At 36.5% G+C, this 24427-nt stretch overlaps 1 protein-coding gene across 9 annotated transcripts in view; it reads left to right on the forward strand.

Moving 5' to 3' along the window:
* LOC136836291 (kinesin-like protein KIF12) overlaps nt 1-24427 on the forward strand; it is a 147257-nt gene that overhangs the window by 45724 nt on the left and 77106 nt on the right. For all 9 annotated transcript variants that reach the window (XR_010852364.1, XR_010852363.1, XM_067100358.1 and 6 more), the window contains one exon: nt 3475-3553. Coding sequence is in view for 7 of the 9 variants with exons in the window: in XM_067100358.1 (XP_066956459.1) it covers nt 3475-3553 (79 nt within the window). In the remaining 2 variants the exon portion in view is untranslated. The remainder of the gene's footprint in view (nt 1-3474; nt 3554-24427) is intronic.

Raw genomic sequence — 24427 nt, forward strand, 5'->3', positions numbered from 1 at the left:
TGTTAAGGATGGCCCGGATTGTAAAGACTATACCATTTACACACACATACACACACACACACACACACACACATATATATATATATATATATATATATATATATATATATATATATATATATATATATATACATACATATATTGTATTATGTATATATTTTAATAATGATTGTTCATTGAGAAAGAGCTTATACTGGTGATGAATGAATGATTATTAGTTAAATCATAAAACGAAAAGTGGACCGTGTAATGGTGGGCGTTTCACATCGTGTGTGTGTGCGTGTGTGTGTGCTTTAGTATGCTTGTGCATATATAAGAATTTCAGCCGATCTTGACCTCGAGCATTTGCAAAAAGCGTGTAACCTTCACCTTAAGATTAAAAAAAAAAAAGATAAATCTCCTTAATTCAGCTCACGTAACGCATTTTCCACAAAGAATGGGTGAAATAATTCTTGTGCTTGGCCTTCAACTTTGCACGCCAAGTCTTAATTAAGTTATGCAATCTCATCATCGAAGAAATGACGGCCCAGGGCAATATACTAAAAAAAAAATACCTGTCTGGCAGCATTATGAATATGTGAGCTAGGAAAGTGAGGATCGTAACGATGGCTAAAATCCTCACTTTAAGTCATAGTAAGAATGTGGATTTTGAAGATTGGTATTAACGAAAGATTTCATAATGAAAAGTTAGTTTTTGACTTTGGGGGTTCAGGAAATGTAACGATGTGGAAATTTAAGGTAAGAATTCAAGAAAGAAAGTTATAATGAAGACTTGGAGGGTAGGGATATTAGAAACAACAAGTAAAAAATGCGCCTAAGTTTCTTCGGCGCAGCCGACTTTTCTGTACAGCGTATAATCAAGGCCACCGAAAATAGATCTATCTTTCGGTGGTCTCGGTATAATGCTGTATGAGCCGCGGCCCATGAAACTTTAACCACGGCCTATGTTATATCGTTGCCAGATGCACGATTATAGCTAACTTTAACCTTAAATAAGATAAAAATTACTGAGGTTAGAGGGCTGCAGTTTGGTATGTTTGATGATGGGAGGGTGGACGATCAACATACCAGTTTGCAGCCCTCAAGCCTCAGTAGGTTTTAAGATCTTAGTTCGGACAGAAAAAAGTGCGGACGGACAGACGAAGCCGGCACAATATTTTTCTTTTGCAGAAAACTGAAAGGAAGGAAAGAATATAGCTCTTGGTAAGGATGAAAAATCAAGTAAAGGAATTTACAAAATATTCTTTGATAATTTGTGGATGCTGCATATCTATCTTACAAAGATATATATGTCTGATAAACACTAATCTCTGTCATACAGCGCTGACCGTGTTGCAAAGTCGATTTCGGGAATAAGTAACTTGGTACATAGATGTCATCTTTGCCTAATTCAGTTTGCCGTAACTGATAACTGGGTGGGGTTGTCATGTCGTATTTGTTTTTTTTATGTGAAATTCTATATAAAGTTTGAAAAATTTCGTAAAATGTAAAACGCAGATGGTGTCCATGTATTCATTTTTCTTTCCGTAACAGCGACATTTCACGAGTAACGAACTACACGTATAACAGGAGCAGAATCTTAAACAAGAAATTGCACAGCAACGAAATATATTACAAGTACGATAGAGCTGCCAAACTGCATAGATGCTGTCGTCATTTTTAATGAGACAGGTACATTTTATATAATAAGTGAATAAAACAGGAAATCGTCTTTGCCTTACTGGTTTTAGTTTTCTGTAAAAGAAAACTGTTGTGGCGGCTTTGTCTGTCCGTCCGCACTTTATTCTGTCTGCACTTTTTTCTGTCCGCCCTCAGATCTTAAAAACCACTGAGGTTAGAGGGCTGCAAATTGGTATGTTGATCATCCACCCTCCAATCATCAAACATACAAATTGCAGACCTCTAGCCTCAGTAGTTTTTATTTTATTTAAGATTAAAGTTAGACATAATGGTGCTTCTGGCAACGATATAGCATAGGCCACCACCGGGCGTGGTTAAAGTTTTATGGGCCGCGGCTCATACAGCATTACACCGAGACCACCGAAAGATAGATCTATTTTCGGTGGCCTTGATTATACGCTGTAGCGGCTGTGCAGAAAACCCGATTGTGCCGAACAGACTTCGGCGCATTTTTTACTCATTTGTTTTATTATTTGTTAAATTCCGTCGATCAGTGCATTCGCTTCATTTCTATATACCGTAATCCTCTTCATGTTGCTCTGCTCTCTAATATTTAGGCATTCTGTTCTGTGGAAGCTTCCCAAGCTCTTAAGTAGCCCTTTTCATCATTTTCCTTATGGAGACGTTTACATTTTGCATAGTAATTATAATTACAGTAATGATATATAAAACAGTGTATCTATATTTTTATTTATTTTTTATATATTATTGTTTTTTTCTAATACCACAACCAAGGTGCATCCATCTCACGCAGACCGCTAGTGCACACTGCGATATTTCTTTCGTCGGTCTCGTTCAAGTTAGTTTTTAGTTAATAAAGGTTAGAATAATGAGCTGAGTCTAGATTAAAAGAAATATCCATCAGAAATAAAGGTGTGGAATAGTTATATTTTTTTGCCCTGAGCAAACTTAAGAAAAATTGCCCTTTCTTTGATGGATACAGTTTCTAGCTATTTATGGCAGACATTACACTAATGGTCCTTACCGACGTTTTTGATAATATGAACACTCTTATGTATAGCTAGAAAATTAATTTATTTTATCAGTAACTCTTTGCAAGGGCTAAAACAGATGGCCAAGTTTATTTAATTACATTTTTACTAGCAATTACTAATTTTCAGGAGGGATTCATCTTAACAAGTAATACACAATATACTCGCTACTCCTTAAGTACGGTGAAGCTGCCAATTATTTAAATTTTTCATTATTTTTCACAGCACGAAATTGTATAATAGTAGCAATAGTAATAACCTCATTTTTCCCAGCGTGAGGTGCCACACCCTGCATGGGAATTATTCGCTGTCCAAATAGGCCTAGGCACTGTGGAATATCCAACGTGATTTAGGACATATTGCCAGTCTCGTGCTGTCCAGTATCCCTGCCTTACTTCCAAATAAAATAGGATCCTTCTCCTCATAAGCAACAATCCTATCTGACCTGAAATATATATAGTTCTTCGTTGGAGGGGTGGATAGAGCTGTCGCCCGGAACACTGTTGGCCCAGCGTTCGACTCTCCTACCCGGCAAATGAAGAATTAGAGGAATTTATTTCTGGTGATAGAAATTCATTTCTCGTCATAATGTGGTTCGGATCCCACAATAAGCTGTTGGTCCCGTTGCTAGGTAACCGGTTGGTTCTTAGCCACGTAAAATAAGTCTAATCCTTCGGGCCAGCCCTAGAAGAGCTGTTAATCAGCTCAGTGATCTGGTTAAACTAAGATATACTTAACTTTTGACCCGAAATATAATCACCACATGAAGTTAATCATCAATTTTGTTCCTCTTTGCTTTCAGATGTCGGCCTTTGAACGACAAGGAGCGCAAGAAAGGAGACGAGGCATGCGTCACCTTTCCGGGCGAAGGACAAATATGGGTGAGTACTGCCGAAAGCGACCTAATTTGATTATGAAACGGCCCGTAAACAAATGAAGTGTTCCCTTGGCGACGAACGTCGTGACGTTAAGCCTGTTGTCATGATCGCGTACGGCGTTTTCGCGTATTGATTCTCCTCGTGTCATGGTCGTGTGTTTACGCTATAAGAGTATGGTGGTTGTTGTTGACTGAGCTGGCCTTATGCCAGCAAGAGCTGTGGTGTAAGGAGAGATGCATTTCCTTAGTAATACATGTGTATAATTTAGGATTATCGATGCTTAGTATAATTAAAATTCGGGTGTGGTAGGGTACCTGAAGAAATATGCCAGTTGGAAACTGCAAGAGCATGTCATGCGTTATATACATGTATAAAAAAGAGTAAGAAAATCTTCGTGTCAAAGAAATCATTCGTGATATTAATTCACATATCTTGTGGGAAGATCCGATAGTTTTGCGAAGGCTACGTGCGTACAATAGTGTACGTCATAAGATAATACAGTATTCATACACAATGCTGCTCCTGAGATGCCAATAAAAACGGCATGGTACCACATGATGAATATAATGTTTGCGTGAACAGTAACTCTGCTTGAAAAGTCTTCGTATGTGTAAGTGTGTAACTTAATTCGATATATGAAGTACGAAGCAATTCACATTGCGAGTATAAGCATTACTGCGTGTTTCGATATCAGCATCTGAATCAAATTTTTCTACCGTACATTATTGTCGCTGCAAAAGTTGACCTGCTTGCAGTTAAGAAAACGATATTTTTTATTTTCATCTACAAAATGTCCCTCAGATATAGTTACATTAGTCAAAAGATATTAATCTAGTGGTGTTAAGTAATAAACAGTAATTATGAACATGTAAATAGCACAATGCTCTTATTTCGTAAAAGTGCAATTTGACCGTACAGAAACGAAAGACGGTGTTCTTAAGTAAGTCGTGTAATATTCAACTTGCAATTAATCCATTTTGGTGTTTTTGATACTTTTAAAGACACTGCGACCCATTATTGCGTCTTGCCTTGCAATGAACGAAAAGATTCTTTTAAGTAAAAGTACCTTTGTTCTTTTCTAACCATCAGACACACGATTTCCTTTGAACGAAACCAACGCCTCTTTCACATGCTGTGAAGGCTGTCTAAAACTTGAGTTTATAAATAAGTACTAGAAAACTGCTAGGTGTATTGATTGACCTCTGTTATTATAGCGCTAAATCTAGTCGCATCTAGATTTATTTGGATTTATGAAGCGATCTAGTACAAGTGAGCTCGAGTGCTTAAGGTACGTTGGTGAAGATGTTGAGAGCTGTGTGATGTTAGCAGTAAATGCACATAATAGTTGGGATGTGAAAGGTGTAGAGGTAAATGAAAGAGAGAGAGAGAGAGAGAGAGAGTGGATGAGATATCTTTACTTATTTGGTAGTAAATACCTATCTCTCTTTAACTGATTGATGAACTAGATCATGAGTTATGGAGAGAGAGAGAGAGAGAGAGAGAGAGGGTGACTTAGCTGTACGTATATTTTTTAGTATATATTAATCTCCCTTCAATCGACGTAACGGTTCATGTTTTATGCAGAGAGAGAGAGAGAGAGAGAGAGAGTCCAAGGTCACATTATACTCTGTTGTCTTTTGGGCTTCACTATGATCCATTGCTGCTTGCACGAGACATCTTGAGTTTCATGTAAGACTGAGCAATATTTGATCTTTTACAAGGTAGATGCGTTAACAGTACCTTGGCTTTGGACGAGTATGATTGTATAGACTTTCATGGCAGTCAGGAAGAAAAAGCTAACTGAGAATGCTGGAGCTATGTCTCAAGTATTATACTCGAAAAATACACATGGGGAAATATGGATACAAAGAATTGGTATGAGTATGCTGTCAGGTGGTAAAGAATTATATGTATAAAATAGAAATTTGTATGCATTTTACAGTAAATAAAAATATATTAACGAAGCAATATATTATAATAGAATTCGTGTGTATGATACAGGTGCATTATGAAGAACAGTATCATGGAAATCCTTGCGTAAGTCACACCCAGCTGGAGGAAAAGTGGCAGTCAGTTTCGGGTCAGCCAGACACGAAAGACAGTTCCTCTTCGAATCGATGTAATGAAAGTTGCGTTACTCTTCTCGTCCTGTCTCTCGTGAACCTTTGCATACCAGTTTTCATTTACAGAGCTTAATCACTCCTTGTGAAACAGCGACCCTGGGACATAATGCGACCGAGATCTATAATTTCTTGTACACTCCCAGAGGCATCACGGCGAGCCAACGACCTTGTACCATATTTCGCCCCCAAACAAGAATTGCAAAGACCTCCTTTCTCTCTCTCTCTTCGGTCTCTCTCTCTCTGACCTCTCTCTCTCTCTCTCTCTCTTGTCTGCCTTTGTTTGCGTGATTCGGGGTGACATCCCTGTACCTTTGAGGCGAAGATAAATGGATTATTTAAGTAATCCCAGGCATAAAGGTTTAAGTTGGCCTTCACGCGTGTCTCTGGGGAACAGGTGGATCCATGGAGTAATTATATAGGAAGGGAAATGACTAAAGGAAAAGAAAAAGGGAACGAGGAAAAATGATAAAAGTGACAGCAGTGGTGGATTTGAGCAACTTTGGGTTTGGGCTGTGCTTGGACCGATATTTTAACAGTAATAAATGCCAGGCAGTAACTTGATTTTAGGTGAACGATGTGAGAGAGAAAGGGCCAACAGCAATGCCAGAGAAATATATATATATATATATATATATATATATATATATATATATATATATATATATATATATATATATTATATATATATATGCTCAATCAAATTTATATTGTCAAGACTTTGATTACTGAAGAATCATTTTTTTAATGAAATACCATTGCAGTATATATATATATATATATATATATATATATATATATATATATATATATATACACATATATATAGCAACGGTATTTTTAATGAATTATTTTTCAGGATATATATAATTATATACATATATACGTATATACAGTATATGTATATCTATATATGTGCGTGTGTACGTGTGGGTGTTTGCAATGTTAGTGTATCTAAATAAACAAACCTCTTGTATCAGGCGTGCTGAATTAGAAACATTCAGCTCACTGATCTGGTAAATAATTATATGGATGATGCAAAGTATAGTAATGATTGTAGGCAGTTAACGTTGAATCAACTCTGAAAATACGATGCGTAATATTATTGCTTAATAGAGGTGATACTGAGTTCACTGAACCACCTCCTCTTAGAGTGAGAATTAAGTAGTGAACACGTGAACGGTAAAACACGTAACTTTAATGTGAAAGTAACCACAACTAATTGAATTATTTGTTTATTTAATCTGGCGTTGTAACACATATCTAAAATGGAGTGTGTCAATTTGCGGCTGATCCGGAAATGGTAAAACTTACTCGTTCAGTGTTTGCCATCTAGCCCAAATATAGCTCGTTACCCCTTGCGCCAGATCGCTAAGCGTTGTTGCAGTTTGTGTCATTTTTGGTTTTCGCAAGGCAGGGCCGATAACGTATCTCCCCGTTCTTCTCTTTCATCCGGACTTTATTATCCTAATGAATGCATAAATTTATGTAAATTGTAAAATTGTAGCTATGTTGGAATTATTTTTCATCTCTTATATTTCCCAGATGATTTAAGTTATGCAATTATGACCGTAGTGTTGAATTATTTGTTTTTTGAACGTGTATGAATTATTCAATATTCGTTTTGTCATCATAGTTTTAATTTGATTTTAATGTCCATGTTTTAAACCCTAAATATTTCGGTGGACAAAACGTTTCTGTAACAAATGATGATGACGGTAATTGTATTGATGTTTTTGTCAGTAACCTACTACAGTCCCTGTTGCTACTAATGCTGCTATTATTATTACTAATATACTCTCACAGCAGCAATAATATCAGTATTATATTATAGTGCTGCTGTGAGAGTATATAAGTTGTAACAGCAGTAGCATTAGTAGTAATGCTGAAACTGCTGCTGCCATTATTATTGCATATTTACTCTCACAACAGTTATAAAATTGTAAATGAACGTTACATACTTAAGGACTCCAGTTAAAAGTACTCGAGTACACACAACGACACAATAACAGCGTTCGTGAACGTGAGTACCCCAATAAAATCTGGAACGCCCCCATGAGGCAGGGTACAGACGGATTCCGATACGAAACCCGGCCATTAAAGGAAAGCCACCAAAGACGAAAATTGCTCTGTAATTGGTGTCTTTTATGGGAAATGATAGACTAACACATTCCCCTGTTCATGTGTTTGGAGTAGCAGTATATTCGCTTGCTTGTTACGAAGGACCCCCTTTTTTTCTCTTGCGTTTTCAAACACTGATTGCATGAGCGCTGTTCGAGGATACAGTGACTATAATTCTGTCTGCATGACACGGCACACTTGGCGTAGCGACAGCAGTTTTCACGCAAGCGTGAATGCTTGACGAGGCAGTAGTGATGGGCCATTCATTTTTGAGAGAAAGAGGCCCTAATGAATTCAACACGAAGTCCTATCGATGCTTTTTTAGGATTCAGAAAAAGAATTGGGAAGAATTGTCTGCGCTAAGACACGAAACAAATAAACGAATGTGGGAGTATTGCTATCAGGATTTACGTGTATGTGCGAACCTTGAATGACAAATGAAATAATGAAATGATGATCTTTTCTTCACGTCTCGTTTTTGCCCTTCTTCCTGAAACTTCATACTGTTCTTTATAAAATATATCTCTTCTTGCTGGGTGTCAATAAGCAAGACCCAAGGGCTGCTGGACTGAGTACAGACGTGAGATGTATTTGTTGGCCAAAGGCTTTATTCATTGCATTTATCTTCCACAACCTTGTATCTGGACATCTGGATTTTTAGTACCTGCCAGCCCTAGGAGAGCTGTTAATCAGCTCAGTGGTCTGGTTAAACTAAGGTATACTTTTCCGAATATTTATCTTTCTCTGCCCTAATCTGGGACTTGCGCGTTCCACTGCCTTTAATCCCGGGACGATCTTTCTCTCTCTGCTTTCATCAAGATTTGTAGCCCTTCTTAGGAAGAGGGCAGATGAAACCATAAGAAACACTTATCACGAATGCGTCAGCTAATCACGCCAAATTCTCTTCTTCCCACATTAAGGGAAGACTTCCGTTATCGCAAAAACCTACACGCAAGGCCCCCTCGTGGTGTGCGTTAGCAACCGCAAAATGTCTCCTAAAAGGGTTCGTGATATCAGCTTAAGGTTTTGGTCATTATGTTTTAATTTACAAGACCTACGAACGGTGTTTTTAGTTAGTGAAGATGATATTCCTTTTCATTGTGACCCTCTGCTTCTTACATGGGATTTAAGGGTAGGAGTATATAGGTTCGAGACAGGATGTCGCATTTTGTTATTACTGTCTTGGTAGCATTGATAATGGAATTTCTCAGTCTTAGCTATTTTAGATTTCTCTTTATCTCTGATTTATTGTTCTGTATGTAAGTATTTAAATCTGTTGTCGTCAGTCTGGCTTTGTAGTACTTAGATAATTTGCTCTAATGATTATTTGTAGTGCCATTGTGCATTAATTTCTATGGAACAAACGTCCGTGAACTTGACTAGCTAGCTTCAGCCAAAAGAATGTCAAAGAACACGTGAGCAGTATTTAACTTATAAAGAGAATGCGGTGTAATTATTATTCGTTTTCTTTTGAAGGAATTATTTCAAGTCTGTTTGCAGAAACATACGCTGAAATAAACGAGTGTACAGTATATTATGATGCCTGCATCAAATGTTAAGAAGCTATAATTTCCCATGCATTCTCTCTCCTTTTCTCTCTCGCTCTCTAGCAACTGAAAACCTTCATGGGCCAGGATTGTACCTCAGTGTCAAGTATCTATAATTTTATCGGAAAATTATTCTGCAGTTGGCATTTTAGGGTATGGCAATGGATTCCAACGAGATTCGATTTGGAAATATCGAGTGGGCACTTGCTCTTTCCTTAACTGTTTTCCAATCCATTGATAACGCGTCGGATTCGACCGGACTGACGAGATTCCAAAGGCAGCTGTAATGTTACTTTCAAGCTACATGCAATAGGCCAATAAATGCAAAACGAGCTTCTGTAACAGAGAGGAAAAGTGAAAGCTTATGAAACAAACGTAAAGCCTATAAAAAGAATCGCAACAGGCCAATAAATACAAAGCGAGCTTCTATTCCAAAGAGGAAAAGAGGAAGCTTTTGAAACAAGCGTAAAAGCCTGTAAAAAGAAACAATAGCAATAGGCTAGTAAATGCAAAGTGGGCTTCAACACCAGAGAGGAAAAGAGATAGCTTATAAAACAAGCGTAAAAGCCTATAAAACCAATCGCAATAGGCCAGTAAATGCAAAACGAGCTTCTACACCAGAGAGGAAAGGAGAAAGGTTATGAAACAAGCGTAAAAGCCTATAAAAACAATTGCAATAGGCCAGTAAAGGCAAAATAAGCTTTTACACCAGAGAGGAAAAGAGAAAGCTTATTAAACAAGCGTAAAAGCGTAAAAAACAATCGCAGTAGGCCAATAAAGGCAAAGTGGGCTTCTAAACCAGAGAGGAAAAGAGAAATCTTATGAAACAAGCGTAAAAGTCTATAAAAACAATCGCAAAAGGCCAATAAATGCAAGCGAGCTTCTACACCAGAGAGGAAAAGAGAAAGCTTATGAAACAAGCGTAAAAGCTTAACAAACAATGGCAATAGGCCAATAAATGCAAAGCGAGCTTCTGCACAAGAGAGGAAAAGAAAAAGGTTATGAAACAAGCGTAAAAGCTTAAAAAACAATCGCAATAGGCCAATAAATGCCAAGCGATCTTCTACACCAGAGAGGAAGAGAGAAAGCTTATGAAACAAGTGTAAAAGCTTAACAAATAATGGCAATAGGCCAATAAATGCAAAGCGAGCTTCTGCACCAGAGAGGAAAAGAGAAAGCTTATGAAACAAGCGTAAAAGCTTAAAAAACAATCACAGTAGGCCAATAAATGCCAAGCGATCTTCTACACCAGAGAAGGAAAAGAGAGAGCTTATGAAACAAGCGCAAAAGCTTAACAAACAATGGCAATAGGCCTATAAATGCAAAGCGAGCTTCTGTACCAGAGAGGAAAAGAGAAAGCTTATGAAACAAGCGTAAAAGCTTAACAAACAATGGCAATAGGCCAGTAAATGCAAAGCGAGCTTCTGCACCAGAGAGGAGAAGAGAAAGCTTATGAAACAAGTGTAAAAGCATAAAAAACAATCGCAGTAGGCCAATAAATGGAAATTGAGCTTCTGCACCAAAGAGGAAAAGAGAAAGCTTATGAAACAAACGTAAAAGCCTAAAAAATAATCGCAATAGGTCGCTAAATGCAAACGAGCTCCTACACCAGAGAGGAGAAGAGAAAGCTTATGAAACAAGTGTAAAACCTATAAAAACAATCGCAATAGGCCAATAAATGCAAAACAAGCTTCTACACCAGAGAGGAAAAAAGAAAGCTCATGAAACAAGCGTAAAAGCCTATAGAAACAATCACAATAGGCCAATAAATGCAAAGTGAGCTTCTACACCAGAGAGGAAAAGAGAAAGGTTATGAAACAAGTGTAAAAGCCTAAAAAACAAGCGCAATAGGCCAATAAATGTAAAATGAGCTTCTACACCAAAGAGAAAAAGAGAAAGCCTATGAAACGAACGTAAAAGCCTAAAAAACAATCGCAATAGGCCAATAAATGGAAATCGAGCTTCTACACCAGAGAGGAACAGAGAAAGCTTATGAAACAAGTGTAAAGCCTAAAAATCAATCGCAATAGGCCAATAAATGCAAAGCGAGCTTCTACACCAGAGAGGAAAAAAGAAAGCTTATGAAACAAGTGTAAAAGCCTAAAAAACAATCGCAATAGGCCAGTAAATGCAAAGCGGGCTTCTACACCAGAGAGGAGAAGAGAAAGCTTGTGAAACAAGTGTAAAGCCTATAAAAACAATGGCAATAGGCCAATAAATGGAAATCGAGCTTCCACACCAAAGAGGAAAAGAGAAAGGTTATGAAACAAATGTAAAACTCTAAAAATCAATTTCAATGGCTCAATAAATGCAAACGAGCTTCTACACCAGAGAGGAGAAGAGAAATCCTGTGAAACAAGCGTAAAGACTATAAAAACAATTGCAGTAGGCCAATAAATGCAAATGAGCTTCTGCACCAAAGAGGAAAAGAGAAAGCTCATGAAACAAGCGTAAAAGCCTAAAAACAGTAGCATAGGCCAATAAATGCAAAATAAGCTTTTACACCAGATAGGAAAAGAGAAAGCTTATGAAACAAACGTAAAAGCCTAAAAAACAATCGCAATAGGTCAATAAATGCAAACGAGCTTCTACACCAGTGAGGAAAAGAGAAAGCTTATGAAACAAGCATAAAAGCCTATAAAAACAATCGCAATAAGCCAATAAATGCAAAGCGAGCTTCTCCACCAGATAGGAAAAGCGAAGTTTTAAGAAACAAGCGAAAAGCCTATAAAAACAATTGCAATAGACCAATAAATGCAAAACGAGCTTTTACACCAGAGAGGAAAAGAGGAAGCTTATGAAACAAGCGTAAACCCTAAAAATCAATCGCAATAGGCCAATAAAGGCAAAGTGGGCTTCTAAACCAGAGAGGAAAAGAGAAATCGTATGAAACAAGCGTAAAAGCCTATAGAAACAATCGCAATAGGCCAATAAATGCAAAGCGAGCTTCTACACCAGTGAGGGAAAGAGAAAGGTTATGAAACAATCATAAAGCCTATAAAACCAATCGCAATAGGCCAGTAAATGCAAAGCAAGCTTCTACACCAGAGAGGAAAAGAGGAAGCTTATGATACAATCGTAAAAGCCTATAAAAACAATCGCAATAGGCCAGTAAATGCCAAGCGATCTTCTACACCAGAGAGGAAAAGAGAAAGCTTATAAAACAATCGTAAAAGGCTATAAAACCAATCGCAATAGGCCAGTAAATGCAAAACGAGCTTCTACACCAGAGAGGAAAAGAGAGAGCTTATGAAACAAGCGTAAAAGCCTAAAAAACAATCGCGATAGGCCAATAAATGCAAACTGAACTTCTACACCAAAGAGGAAAAGAGAAATCTTATGAAACACGCGTAAAAGCCTATAAAAACAATCGCAATAGGCCAACGAAAATGCAAAGCGAGCTTCTACACTAGAGAGGAAAAGAGAAAGCTTATGAAACAAGCTTTCTCTTTTCCTCTCTAGTGAAACAAGCGTAAAGCCTAAAAAACAATCGCAATAGGCCAATAAATGCAAAGCGAGCTTCTACACCAGAGAGGAAAAGGGACCCTTCTGAACAGAATAATCCGAGAATATTTAATGGAGTTTTTGTTTATTCTGTTTTTAATATTTATACATTATTTTAAGGGGGGGGGGTTCCTTGGTAAAATTAGCTTGAAAAAGGACTCCGTATGCTTACTGAAACCTTCATATGCCGTTCTATTCAGATTTTTGTTAACTTTCTCTTTGTGGTCAAGTGAACGGTGAAAAATATAAAAACTCTTTATTCGTACATATCTTTCGTCAACAGTTGCAGAATCTATTTTATTACCTTGTGCACTTAGAATTTTTATAACTTCGGAAGAATATTCATTCCCCCTCAATCCTGAGTCGTGAATAATTTCCCATACCTCAGAATTTTCTCTCAAAGGTTAATTCAAGTTACGTGACAGGTCAATGATTTTTCATCGAACGTTGCAAGGGCCTTTGAGGAGGTTTCGGGGAGGGGAGGGAGGAGTGGGGTGCCTGGAGAAATATTGCAACGCATTCTGGTGAACAGTCAATACCTTAGCCCCTATAGCTTCAGTTTTCACGTTGAAAGGATATCAGTTGGGATTCATAAGTCTTTTGATATTTTTCTTATTTGGGAGTTATTTTTTTTTTTTTTGTTTATGATTTATTTCTTGGCCGCAATATTTCTCTGTGCCCATATTAACCTTTCAGTGCTCATGGTGTCTAATGTCTATTCTCTCTTGATTAACCCCTTCCCATTCCCTGATAAACTTTCTAGCGCGATAACCCGAGATTAACTCCATTTGGAGAAAATTTCCTTTAATTCTTCTTTTTATGAAAATATGGAAAACAGATATTGGGAGTTGGGTAAAGGGAAATGAAAAATTTATAAAGTAATGTAGAGTAGGGAATATTAAATGGGGAGGAAAAAAAGAGTATGGAAAATGAAAGGAGAAAAGACAAGTCAGTATGGTAAGTGGAAAGGGATTTGATGATAACATATGAAACATGAACGAAGGAGAAAGATACGGAAATGGAAATAAGAGAAGAGAAAAAGGAAGTAAATATGCAGAGATGAAGGGAATTTGACATTACCCAGTAATCAAACACGAATTCAAGAATAAATAAAGAAATATCATAGAGATGACACCAGAAGCTAATTAAACATTAGACCTCGAGGAGACTTTCATTGATTATAAACCATACGAACAATTGACCTCGTCAAGTGTTCAGCCGTGGGGCGTTTAGTGCCCATGGTCCGTACGTTCTCTATTCGTGATTTCATTGTTCTCAAAGGATATATGAGGATAAAAATCATGAAAATTCAGGAAGCCACTGCCCTGAGGAATTACAAGTTGCTGAAGGAATGCAAGAGGTCTTAATATAAAAGTGACATGACGGGTTCAGGGTGGTCATTATCTTCAGTGTAGCTGAAGCAGTTGTAAGGTTGACCTTTGCATGATAAAAGGAATGTAGACGATTAGTGAGTTACCCAAGCTTCAACATTGCAAGGACATTAGCCACATTTTCTCTAGCAGTTAAATCTAAGAATCCTCCTAAGGGAAGCTTTTAAAACTTGTATGAATTTTAACCTTGGACATTTCTCAAAAGGTCTTCAGAGTATTCAGCTGCCTCGTGCTTACAGGTAGCCTTGAATGAACCTCTGAGTGCCTTGTATATTCCACAGCTTTATAATGGTATAGATGGTTTTCATGGCGACAAGTCTTCAGTGTTCAACACTATCTGCAAAAAAATGCATTCACTGGAGGTGGTTACTTATTGATTATCATCAGACAGTAGCGTCAAAATCCGTTCATCCGTTTTTGAGATATTTTTCAGCGCACTCAGACACGTTATTTGATATTTTTAATTTTCCTCAGAGGAATTAGCTCCAGAGGCTGTTAACCTTCCAGGTTTCATCCATTCTTCTGGGATGAAGTTGCTGGCCCCACGCTCTTTTCCACGCTGGCTACGACCCACGAGGGTTGGCTGACTACCACATTTTCCCTGGAAATCGGCCCAAGTCTTTTTCCATTCGTGGGAAAATCCATTTGCATAATGAACTTATATACACATAATTCATAGTTTATATATATGTATACACACACACACACACACACACACACATATATATATATATATATATATATATATATATATATATATATATATATATATATGTGTGTGTGTGTGTGTGTGTGTGTGTATGTGTGTGTGTGTGTGTACTGATACAGTCTAGCCAAGTATTTTTTTGAGAGAGAGAGAGAGAGGGAAAGAGAATTGTATTGTCTGGTGATATTTCGTCACCTTAGCAGCGAAAGAAAAAGTATTCAAGTATTCTCCGTGTTATTTTCTTCACTTTCCCCTTCGGTTCTCACTGCTGGTGTGACATTTACCGTCCATGAATTATGTGGAATCTGTGGAGTTAACACCTAGAGCCCACTGAAGGGTCCTTTGTATAAAGTATTAAATTGACCTGAAAAATCTTTGTTCTCTCTCTCTCTCTCTCTCTCTCTCTCTCTCTCTCTCTCTCTCTCTCTCTCTCTCTCATCCATTTTTAACTCGCTACTGTCCTTACATTTTTTTAAATAATGCCGCAATTTATCTTTAATGCAAATGCATAGGAGTAGAGGGAAAAAGTCTAGGCTCTTATCACATAATGTAGTTTTATATATATATATATATATATATATTATATATATATATATATATATATATATATATATATATATATATATATATATATATGTATAAACTACTTTATATGCAAAGGCCTAGACTTCTTCCTTCTTACTCCTATGCATTAAAGATAAATTGCGGTATATATATATACACACACACAATTACATTAAATATCCACCCCTTTAAGATTTCTTACTTAATAATTTCTTAAAAAGGAAACAAGGAAAATCAGAGAGGTATATCTAGAACTCCTTTCTGCATAGAATATTGCAACTGGCAACAAGAATCGCAAAACAAAGAGTATACAGTAGTTTCATATTAACGCCATATTTCAGGGAAATTACATACATATGAGTGAAACAAACATGTCATTGTGACGTTGCTATACCTGAAGGTACGACAACGATGTTTGCCCTGCAGTGGATAGTGTAAAATCGGTGCACCTCATGCAGTGCACTGTGAGGCATTACCAGGTTTCTTGCAGCGTCCTTCGGCTAGCTGCAACCTCGTTCCTTTACTGTCTCTTTCATATTCTCTTTCTTCCATCTTACTTTCCCCCCCTCTCCTAACAATTGATTCATAGTGCAACTGTGAGGTTTTCCTCCTGTTACACCTTTCAAACCTTTTACTGTCAGTTTCCGTTTCAGCGCTGAATGACCTCAAAGGTCCCAGCGCTTGGCCCTTGGCCTAAATTCTATAAATTCAGTTCAATTCAATTCAGTCAGCGATGTTTAGTCCTCGTGTTAACGCTATTTTAGAATATAAATGATTCACTGAAGTTAATTTTTATTGGAGACCTTTGAATCTGTAGGAGGAAACCGTCCTTCCCGCCTCTTTCTCTTCTTCTTTGTTTCGGGAGTCCCTCCTTTGTCTGGGAGGTGTTCCGCATTTCGCTGTCACTTTCGTTTATTTTGTTCGGCCTATAGTTTTTTTTATTTATTTGTTACTAAATTACTTTAAAGTATCCAGGTCTTTTTATAGGTTAGTGGTGCCTGTATAACTTTCATTATATTTTACAATAAAGCGTATCTTTATTGTAGTTTTGATTCAGTTACGATAATTGCTATTTCATTCATCAGTGATTTGTCACTTCCACGCCGTTACAGAATTTGTTTAGATTTAGATATGTATGTATATAAATACACACACACACACACACACACACACACACATATATATATATATATATATATATATATATATATATATATTATGGATAGACCTATAGACAGATAGTTCAAGAATAATGATAACATACGCAGTCATAGCGAGATTTTTGTCAGCTTCTTAATATTTTACGGAGGTCATAAAATTTGTAATCGCGTTTCATCTAAACGAAATAAAGGAAGTAGCCCATCGAGCCGGGCGTAAGAGGAGCATGACAGTTTTACTTCATCGCCCTTTTGGGATTTAATGTGAAGGTTTTGTGATTTTTTTAAAAATCGTGGCCATGTTTAGTGAGAATAACTGCTTATATTTATAAAATTAATGCGTTTTGTGTGAAGTTCTGCCTGGTTTTCTGAAATTCCAAGTATCAGAGATTCAAAATGCTTACAGCCATCCACGGTAAAATTCCGATGAAAGTTAGTATTGATTTCACCACTCGAACGTAGACCTTGAATTTAATATGGATAGGTGATATTTGATGCCTGCGGCGCTTGAAGAGCACACTCACACAGACTTTTCTTTCCAGAATCTCGGTGGTCAGTGAACCAGTATTACTGTACTAATGCTTTTTCAGAGATACTTCTGTTATTTAATCATAGCTTATACGTAGGCATAAAATACTCATAAAATTTTCAGTTAACGAATTATTTCTCAGTATAAAATTACCTATACCATTTCCATTCACTGGATATGCACTAATACAACAGAGTATTCACTTTTCCGCTATTACCACTTTATTTGTTGTGGCCATACCGTCACAAATTAAGATTGTAGACAGCAAGTCCTTATCATAGGGGCGTTTCGTACCGTCCCGAAGCTCGAACCTAGGTAATTTCTAAGTATAAGGATACATTACGGTTTGATATATAGAGATGACCTCTTGCCATTTTCGCTTTCCCTTACGAAACCCAAAATTTCTACGGGAGTCGGAGGTTATAGGGAAGATACGACTGTAGTCTCTGGAGACGGTGACGGTTCGAGAAGGAGAGGCGTCTTAGACGGCACAATTTGGTCGAGCACCACGAGCAGTAATATTCGATAGAGCCGTAGTCGCATAGGTCATTACTCTTCACGTATATGATTTCAGTTTCTCGTAATTAGCGTCGTGTCCCACTTTTCCCCTCATGTCGTAGCTCGTTTACTCCTCTCTTGCGTTGCACAAGCAGTTTTTGCCATCAGTCCCCAGCAACTGCCACTTTCTCCCTTTGTTTACGTCCTTCATCAAGTAGACAGGAACTAGACCAGACGGTACAAAGGGCAATAAACCTGCTCGTGCAACACCTAATTGACCTCGAAGGGTCGCTAATTCCCCTCATTAACTATGACGCGGGAAATGCTCCATCATGCAAATCCCTTGCGATGGTGAACAGTCCTTTGGATGGTTCCGTAATTTCCGGTGAACCTCCCTACATACTGTACAGAGGACACTGTCAAAAGCCTTAAAAGTCTTCCCGAATTTAACACTTGTGACAGAAGATACGGAATTTTCATCTTACTTGTGTATTTAATTTTGCTCTATTATTAGTCTTCGGCAAAAAATTAAAGTACGTATGTTCTTTTTGCATTTTAGAAGGTTATTTTGTATTATTGATTTAAATGGTCGTTTAAATATTGAGTGTATGCAGTTTAATGTGTATTACATATATATATATATATATATATATATATATATATATATATATATATTTATATTTATATACATATACACACACACGTCCTATATATACATATATGTATACATATATATACAGTATATTTGTATGTATGTATGTATGTATGTATATATATATATATATATATATATATATATTATATATATATATATATATATATATATATATATATATATATATATATATATATATATATAAACCCACATATAGCATGTGTATGTGCCTGGGCGTACTTGCGTGTTATGTTTAAAGGATATAAAAAACTTCGCTATTGTTGAACTGTGGGTGGCGGTCTTGCTTTTGTAATTTGAAATTGATTTTGGAGTATGTATTCTGAAAATTAAGTGAAAACATGATTGTAATAAAGAAAAGACTTCAAAAGAATTTAATCTTTTTTTAATGCATTAACTGCTGTACATCAATATCTCACTGCATGGCAATTCATGCACGTACACAGTCCCCGTTTAGTCACAAAGCCTTTATATTGCCTACATTGTCAAGTGCTCTTAAATTATATTGTTAATTTTTTTAGCATTCGAAAATACACCCATGACCTTTTTTGTGTGACGCCAGGTTAATGTAAATCAATCTGGAAATGTATCGATGACCTTTCTTGTTGTAACATCTAGTTAATGTAAGTCGACCAATCAGAAATTTTGCAATTAAAGAAAGTGTCTGTGGCCTTTGAAATCGTGATGTCAAGTAAGCATCAACCAATCCGTATCTTCGAACTATGTTGTTACAATGCCAGGTAAGTAAAAACCAATCACTCATACATTTTTCAGTTTCCTCGGAACAAAACCTTGTAAAACCAACATTTTTAGAAATCAATATAAATTCTACGGTTACGAGTATCCATTTTTACATTACAAATCCTTTTGTGGCCACAAGAGAAATATAGAAGTGAATTGTTAAATCGTCCAAAAAATTACTACAACTTTACAAAATAAATCTTTGAGAAGCGCTCATTGTTTATTAAAAGCAAACTCATGAGTAGTATTATAATGAATTTTTGTCTTTAATTTGGAATTAATAACTAAATTTAGTGAAATACTTTTCAATATTAAAGAATGCATTCCACTTTACATCCATACCAAGTCTTACCTGTGCTTGCGTACGGGCTAGCTGCTTTATCCTGGAAACGAAAACGTTGAAACTTTCAAAAGATTCAAGAGACCCTAGGAGTCTGGTGCGGGTGACAGGAAGATACTGGGCATCTCCAGAAGCCAATGGAAACACAGAGGGGAGAGATTTTCCTTCTGTTCAGTAAATACCGATTGGCTGTGTATGGTCATCCTATAAAGTAACAAATTTGCGCTAGCGTACGTTTCTCATTTCTCTCCTCATTCTCTCTCTCTCTCTCTCTCTCTCTCTCTCTCTCTCTCTCTCTCTCAAAATTACTTTATACTATGCTCACAATAAGTTGATGATCATTTTGAGTTCTCCCATAAAATTTGTGGTTATTTCAGTACTGATACTATAAGTAATTATAACTGCTATTATTATTATTATTATTATTATTATTATTATTATTATTATTATTATTATTATTAGTATCATCCTTTTCAGCTTCATTGATATGGTATAAAGATTCCCCCATATACCTAATCATTCTTCTTCCTATGTCTAATCATTCTCCGTCCTTTTAATGTAGCGGGACATAAATAATCTCTGATGTCCATTGACGACTTTATTTGTAATGGAAAAATGCTCAAGGGGCTGGTATGACGGCAGTTGAATATTTTTATTATAATAAATGTGATAATGAAGGTGATAATGATTGTTAATAGAAGTGATGGTATAAAACGCAATGTTTATACATATGAAGATAATTGAAATATTATTGCATGTTATTTTGTAATAACCAGGATCAATTTATTTCCCATTTTCATGCCCATCGCGGGTCACCAGCCCAAACATAACGTTTGGGAAGGTCCCTAACTTCTCTAGGGCTGGGACTTACTAGGTCCAACCTCTCTTACGTTACCGCCATTTTAGTTTTCTGTAAAAGAAAACTATTGTGACGGCTTTATATATCCGTCCGCACTTTTTTCTGTCCGTCCTCAGCTCTTAAAAACTACTGGGGCTAGAGGGTTGCAAATTGGCATGTTGATCATCCACTCTCCAATCATCAAACATACCAAATTGCAGCCCTCTAACCTCATTAGTTTTTATTTTATTCAAGGGTAAAGTTGGCCATAATCGTGCTTCTCGCAACTATATAGGATAGGCCACCACCGGGCCGTGGTTAAAGTTTCATGGGCTGCGGCTCATACAGCATGATACCGAGATCAACGAAAGTATTTTACTTGTTTATCTGTATGGGTACAGTAGTAATAACAACAACAGCAGTAATAATAATAATAATAATAATAATAATAATAATAATAATAATAATAATAAGAGATATTCATCGTCAGTGATACCATTACTTATGTCGGAGAACCGTTATTCGTGTTTTATTAATAAATCTTAGGAAAATCAGGATTTACAAACACGTATGTACAACATTCCCCCGGACTGCATTAATTTCTAAAAAATTCCTCCTTGAAGTTATTCATACCGTGTAGAATAAAGCACGAAATTTGTATCTCACTTGGCCATACCGTGCCCTCTACGTGCTGGTGCCGTGCGCCACGTGCCTGTGCAGATCGTACGAGTGGTTTTGCCAGCGTTGTTTTGGCGCTGGTAGCCTAAGCAACACGTACAAGAATCAATAGGCAACCGGACGTCTCCTTAATCGAGGCTGGTTTGTTTACTCTCTGACGTCATTGGGTACTTCTCCTCCTCCTCCTCCTACCCCCCCCCCCACTTGACCTCCTCCTTCTTCCCTCCCTAATTCTTTTTCCCCATTGGTCAATTCCACTTATCACTCTTGCTCGCAAAGTTAACGTACGTCAAACAGTCATTCCTCTCTCTCTCTCTCTCTCTCTCCTCTCTCTCTCTCTCTCTCTCTCTCTCTCTCTCTCTCTCTCTCTCTCTCTCTCATGATATTACAATGAACAAAATCAAATGTTATCCATTCCAACAGTTTGTTGTGATATATATATATATATATATATATATATATATATATATATACTATATATATATATATATATATATATATATGTATATATATATGCATGCATGTATGTATGTATGTATGTATGTATGTATGTACATACATACATATATATATATATATATATGAATAAACATAGATATGTGTGTGTGTGCGAATGTGTGCACGCGCTCACGTGTGTGTTTGTCTTTATATAAGCAATTTAAAGTTTTATTGAGTTTTTTACGTTTTCCAAAGGCCATTCAGTCTATGCATAGTATCCTTGTTTTTTTGACGGACGGTTAAAAGGTTATTCAAGGTCACAGTCTTTGGAAATGGAGTAAAATAAAGTGCTTTTATCCCCGCATAGATAGAAGCAGCTGTGCCTCCACGTGACCATCAGCAATGCTTGTACAGTATCGGTAATGTGTTCGAGTCCACTACGTCAATTTATTTGTTACTTGACTCGAGTTGCGAAAGACGCATGCGCAGTTGCAAGTTAGTTCATTTAATGGTGGGGGGGGATGGGTAGGAAGATTGGATTGATGCAGTGATATAAGGAATGAAAGGTATATACATACATACATACATACATACATACATACATATATATATATATATATATATATATATATATATATATATATATACATACATATACAGTACATATATTAAGTCACAAATATAATTTCATGTAGAATTGACCACACCTTAAGAATAATTTACACCCAAGGGAAAATTATAATTAATAAGTACATCTGCATAGGTAAATGGTCAGTCTAATATTTATTAATGTTTATTAGTGTATATAAAATATATGCATGTATAAATGAAAAATGTTATCTAATATACTAGCCTGTAAACAAGGTATCCATCATGAAAGTTTTTAGGTTACACGATGTTTATGATAGGGTATTGCATTATATTTAGGCCATACCTTTGTAATAAACTGAGCTAATTTATTTGGCTTATTTTACCATAATTTTCGTCGTTTTGACGGTTTACGATTCCTCATGTCCAGAATCTCGAACAAATCAATTGTCAAGACATTACTGAACCACAGTATCCGGTGTTTACTAGTACTGATCACCTTTCGTGTCATACTGCTGTGGCGTGTCGAGTACATGTTGTACTGCGTGATAATTAGGATTTTCCTAATGGAGAGGTCAGTGGGACGGATTTCCAAAATGCCCTAATCTGGCCCTGGTCTGAAGAAGACCAGAAATAGTAATGGTAAGGGGAAAAAAAAAGAGTGGAGTTTAGCCAGCAGGGATCAATAGGTCGACTTTAGAAAGATAGGTTATAGAAGAGTTAAAGAAAAAGCTCGATTGGTGTTAAATGTTACTTATCATAATGGGTCGCCTTTTGGAAGATAGAAGGTTATAGAAGAGTTAAAGAAACAGTTCGATTGGTGTTAAATGTTACTTATCATAATGGGTCGCCTTTTGGAAGATAGAAGGTTATAGAAGAGTTAAAGAAACAGTTCGATTGGTGTTAAATGTTACTTATCATAATGGGTCGCCTTTTGGAAGATAGAAGGTTATAGAAGAGTTAAAGAAACAGGCCGATCGGTGTTAAATGTTATTTATCATAACAGGTCGCCTTTTGGAAGATAGAAGGTTATAGAAGAGTTAAAGAAACAGGTCGATCGGTGTTAAATGTTATTTATCATAACAGGTCGCCTTTTGGAAGATAGAAGGTTATAGAAGAATTAAAGAAACAGGCCGATCGGTGTTAAATGTTATTTATCATAACAGGTCGCCTTTTGGAAGATAGAAGGTTATAGAAGAGTTAAAGAAACAGGCCGATCGGTGTTAAATGTTATTTATCATAACAGGTCGCCTTTTGGAAGATAGAAGGTTATAGAAGAGTTAAAGAAACAGGTCAATTGGTGTTAAATGCTATTTATCATAACAGGTCGCCTTTTGGAAGATAGAAGGTTATAGAAGAGCTAAAGAAAGTCGATGGCGTTAAACGTTACTTATCATTTGTTTCACCAAAGTTTTGGAGGTTGATGTAATATGTTGCAAACCTTATGGTATCTTGTAGCTTCAAGACGGTCTTTAGTAAAAGTGGTCATTCTGAGCCTGTAACCTTAAGGTTATTGCTGTTATATAGTTTGAGGAAAATACTGCGTCAGAATGCTAGACTCACAGGGTTTATTTTTGAAAAAGGATTGGGAAATAGAACAAATTAAAGAAGTTAGACAGTTGAGTCAGAGGATACCAAACCGAACGAATTAAGATCAAAGACACCAAGCAATGTATCCAGGGTTAATGGGACGCTGAGACGAACCTTTAGTACTACTGTATATATAGTATACAGTAGTATACTAGTTATACTTTCCATACAAGCTGGGATTTTTTTGGATTAATACTCAGTTAAAGTAAAATCTTGATTTTTCGTCCTGTAGGAATTAAAGTGGAATATTTCTGAGAGATGGCGAGAAAAAACTGGTGATCTTAGTAGGAAAGTGTAGCGATAGCATCTATACACCTAAAAAACAATTACTGAAAGTTCAAAAAATAGTTAACGGGAATATGAACGATAAAATAATTAAATCATCTCCATGAAAATTATGAACAATCTTAAATGAAACATCAAATAAACAAAAAAGAACACAACAGTCTTTGGCCTCACGAAAGCATTTACAAAACTGAATTCTAGATAAAATGAGGAAGATTAAAGTGACAGCCGAAAAAAACCTGCCGTTTATGTCCTCAAGGTCAAGGCACCGATAAATGTCAATACCCGGAAAGTCCTCTCGGCTGCTGTCCCAAGGACTGCGTCATGACTCTGCCACCTACAATAGATTTCTCATAACTTATAAATTTATTGTTGGTGGAACCACAGTTTTAATATCCGTTTGTTACGTTTTGTTGTTGGGAGGTTATCAGTTTTTTGTTATTTGAGACGGTTGTTGTCCTTTTACCAGAGATTTTGTTTCTAATTATATATTATTATTATTATCTTGTTAATAGGATGTTGTTTTATCAATCATGTCTTCACCTCGGTTATTGCTACTGACTGGGTAA

The sequence above is a fragment of the Macrobrachium rosenbergii genome, chromosome 56 (genome assembly GCF_040412425.1).
Source record: "Macrobrachium rosenbergii isolate ZJJX-2024 chromosome 56, ASM4041242v1, whole genome shotgun sequence".
In the NCBI taxonomy this organism is placed as follows: Eukaryota; Metazoa; Arthropoda; class Malacostraca; order Decapoda; family Palaemonidae; genus Macrobrachium; species Macrobrachium rosenbergii.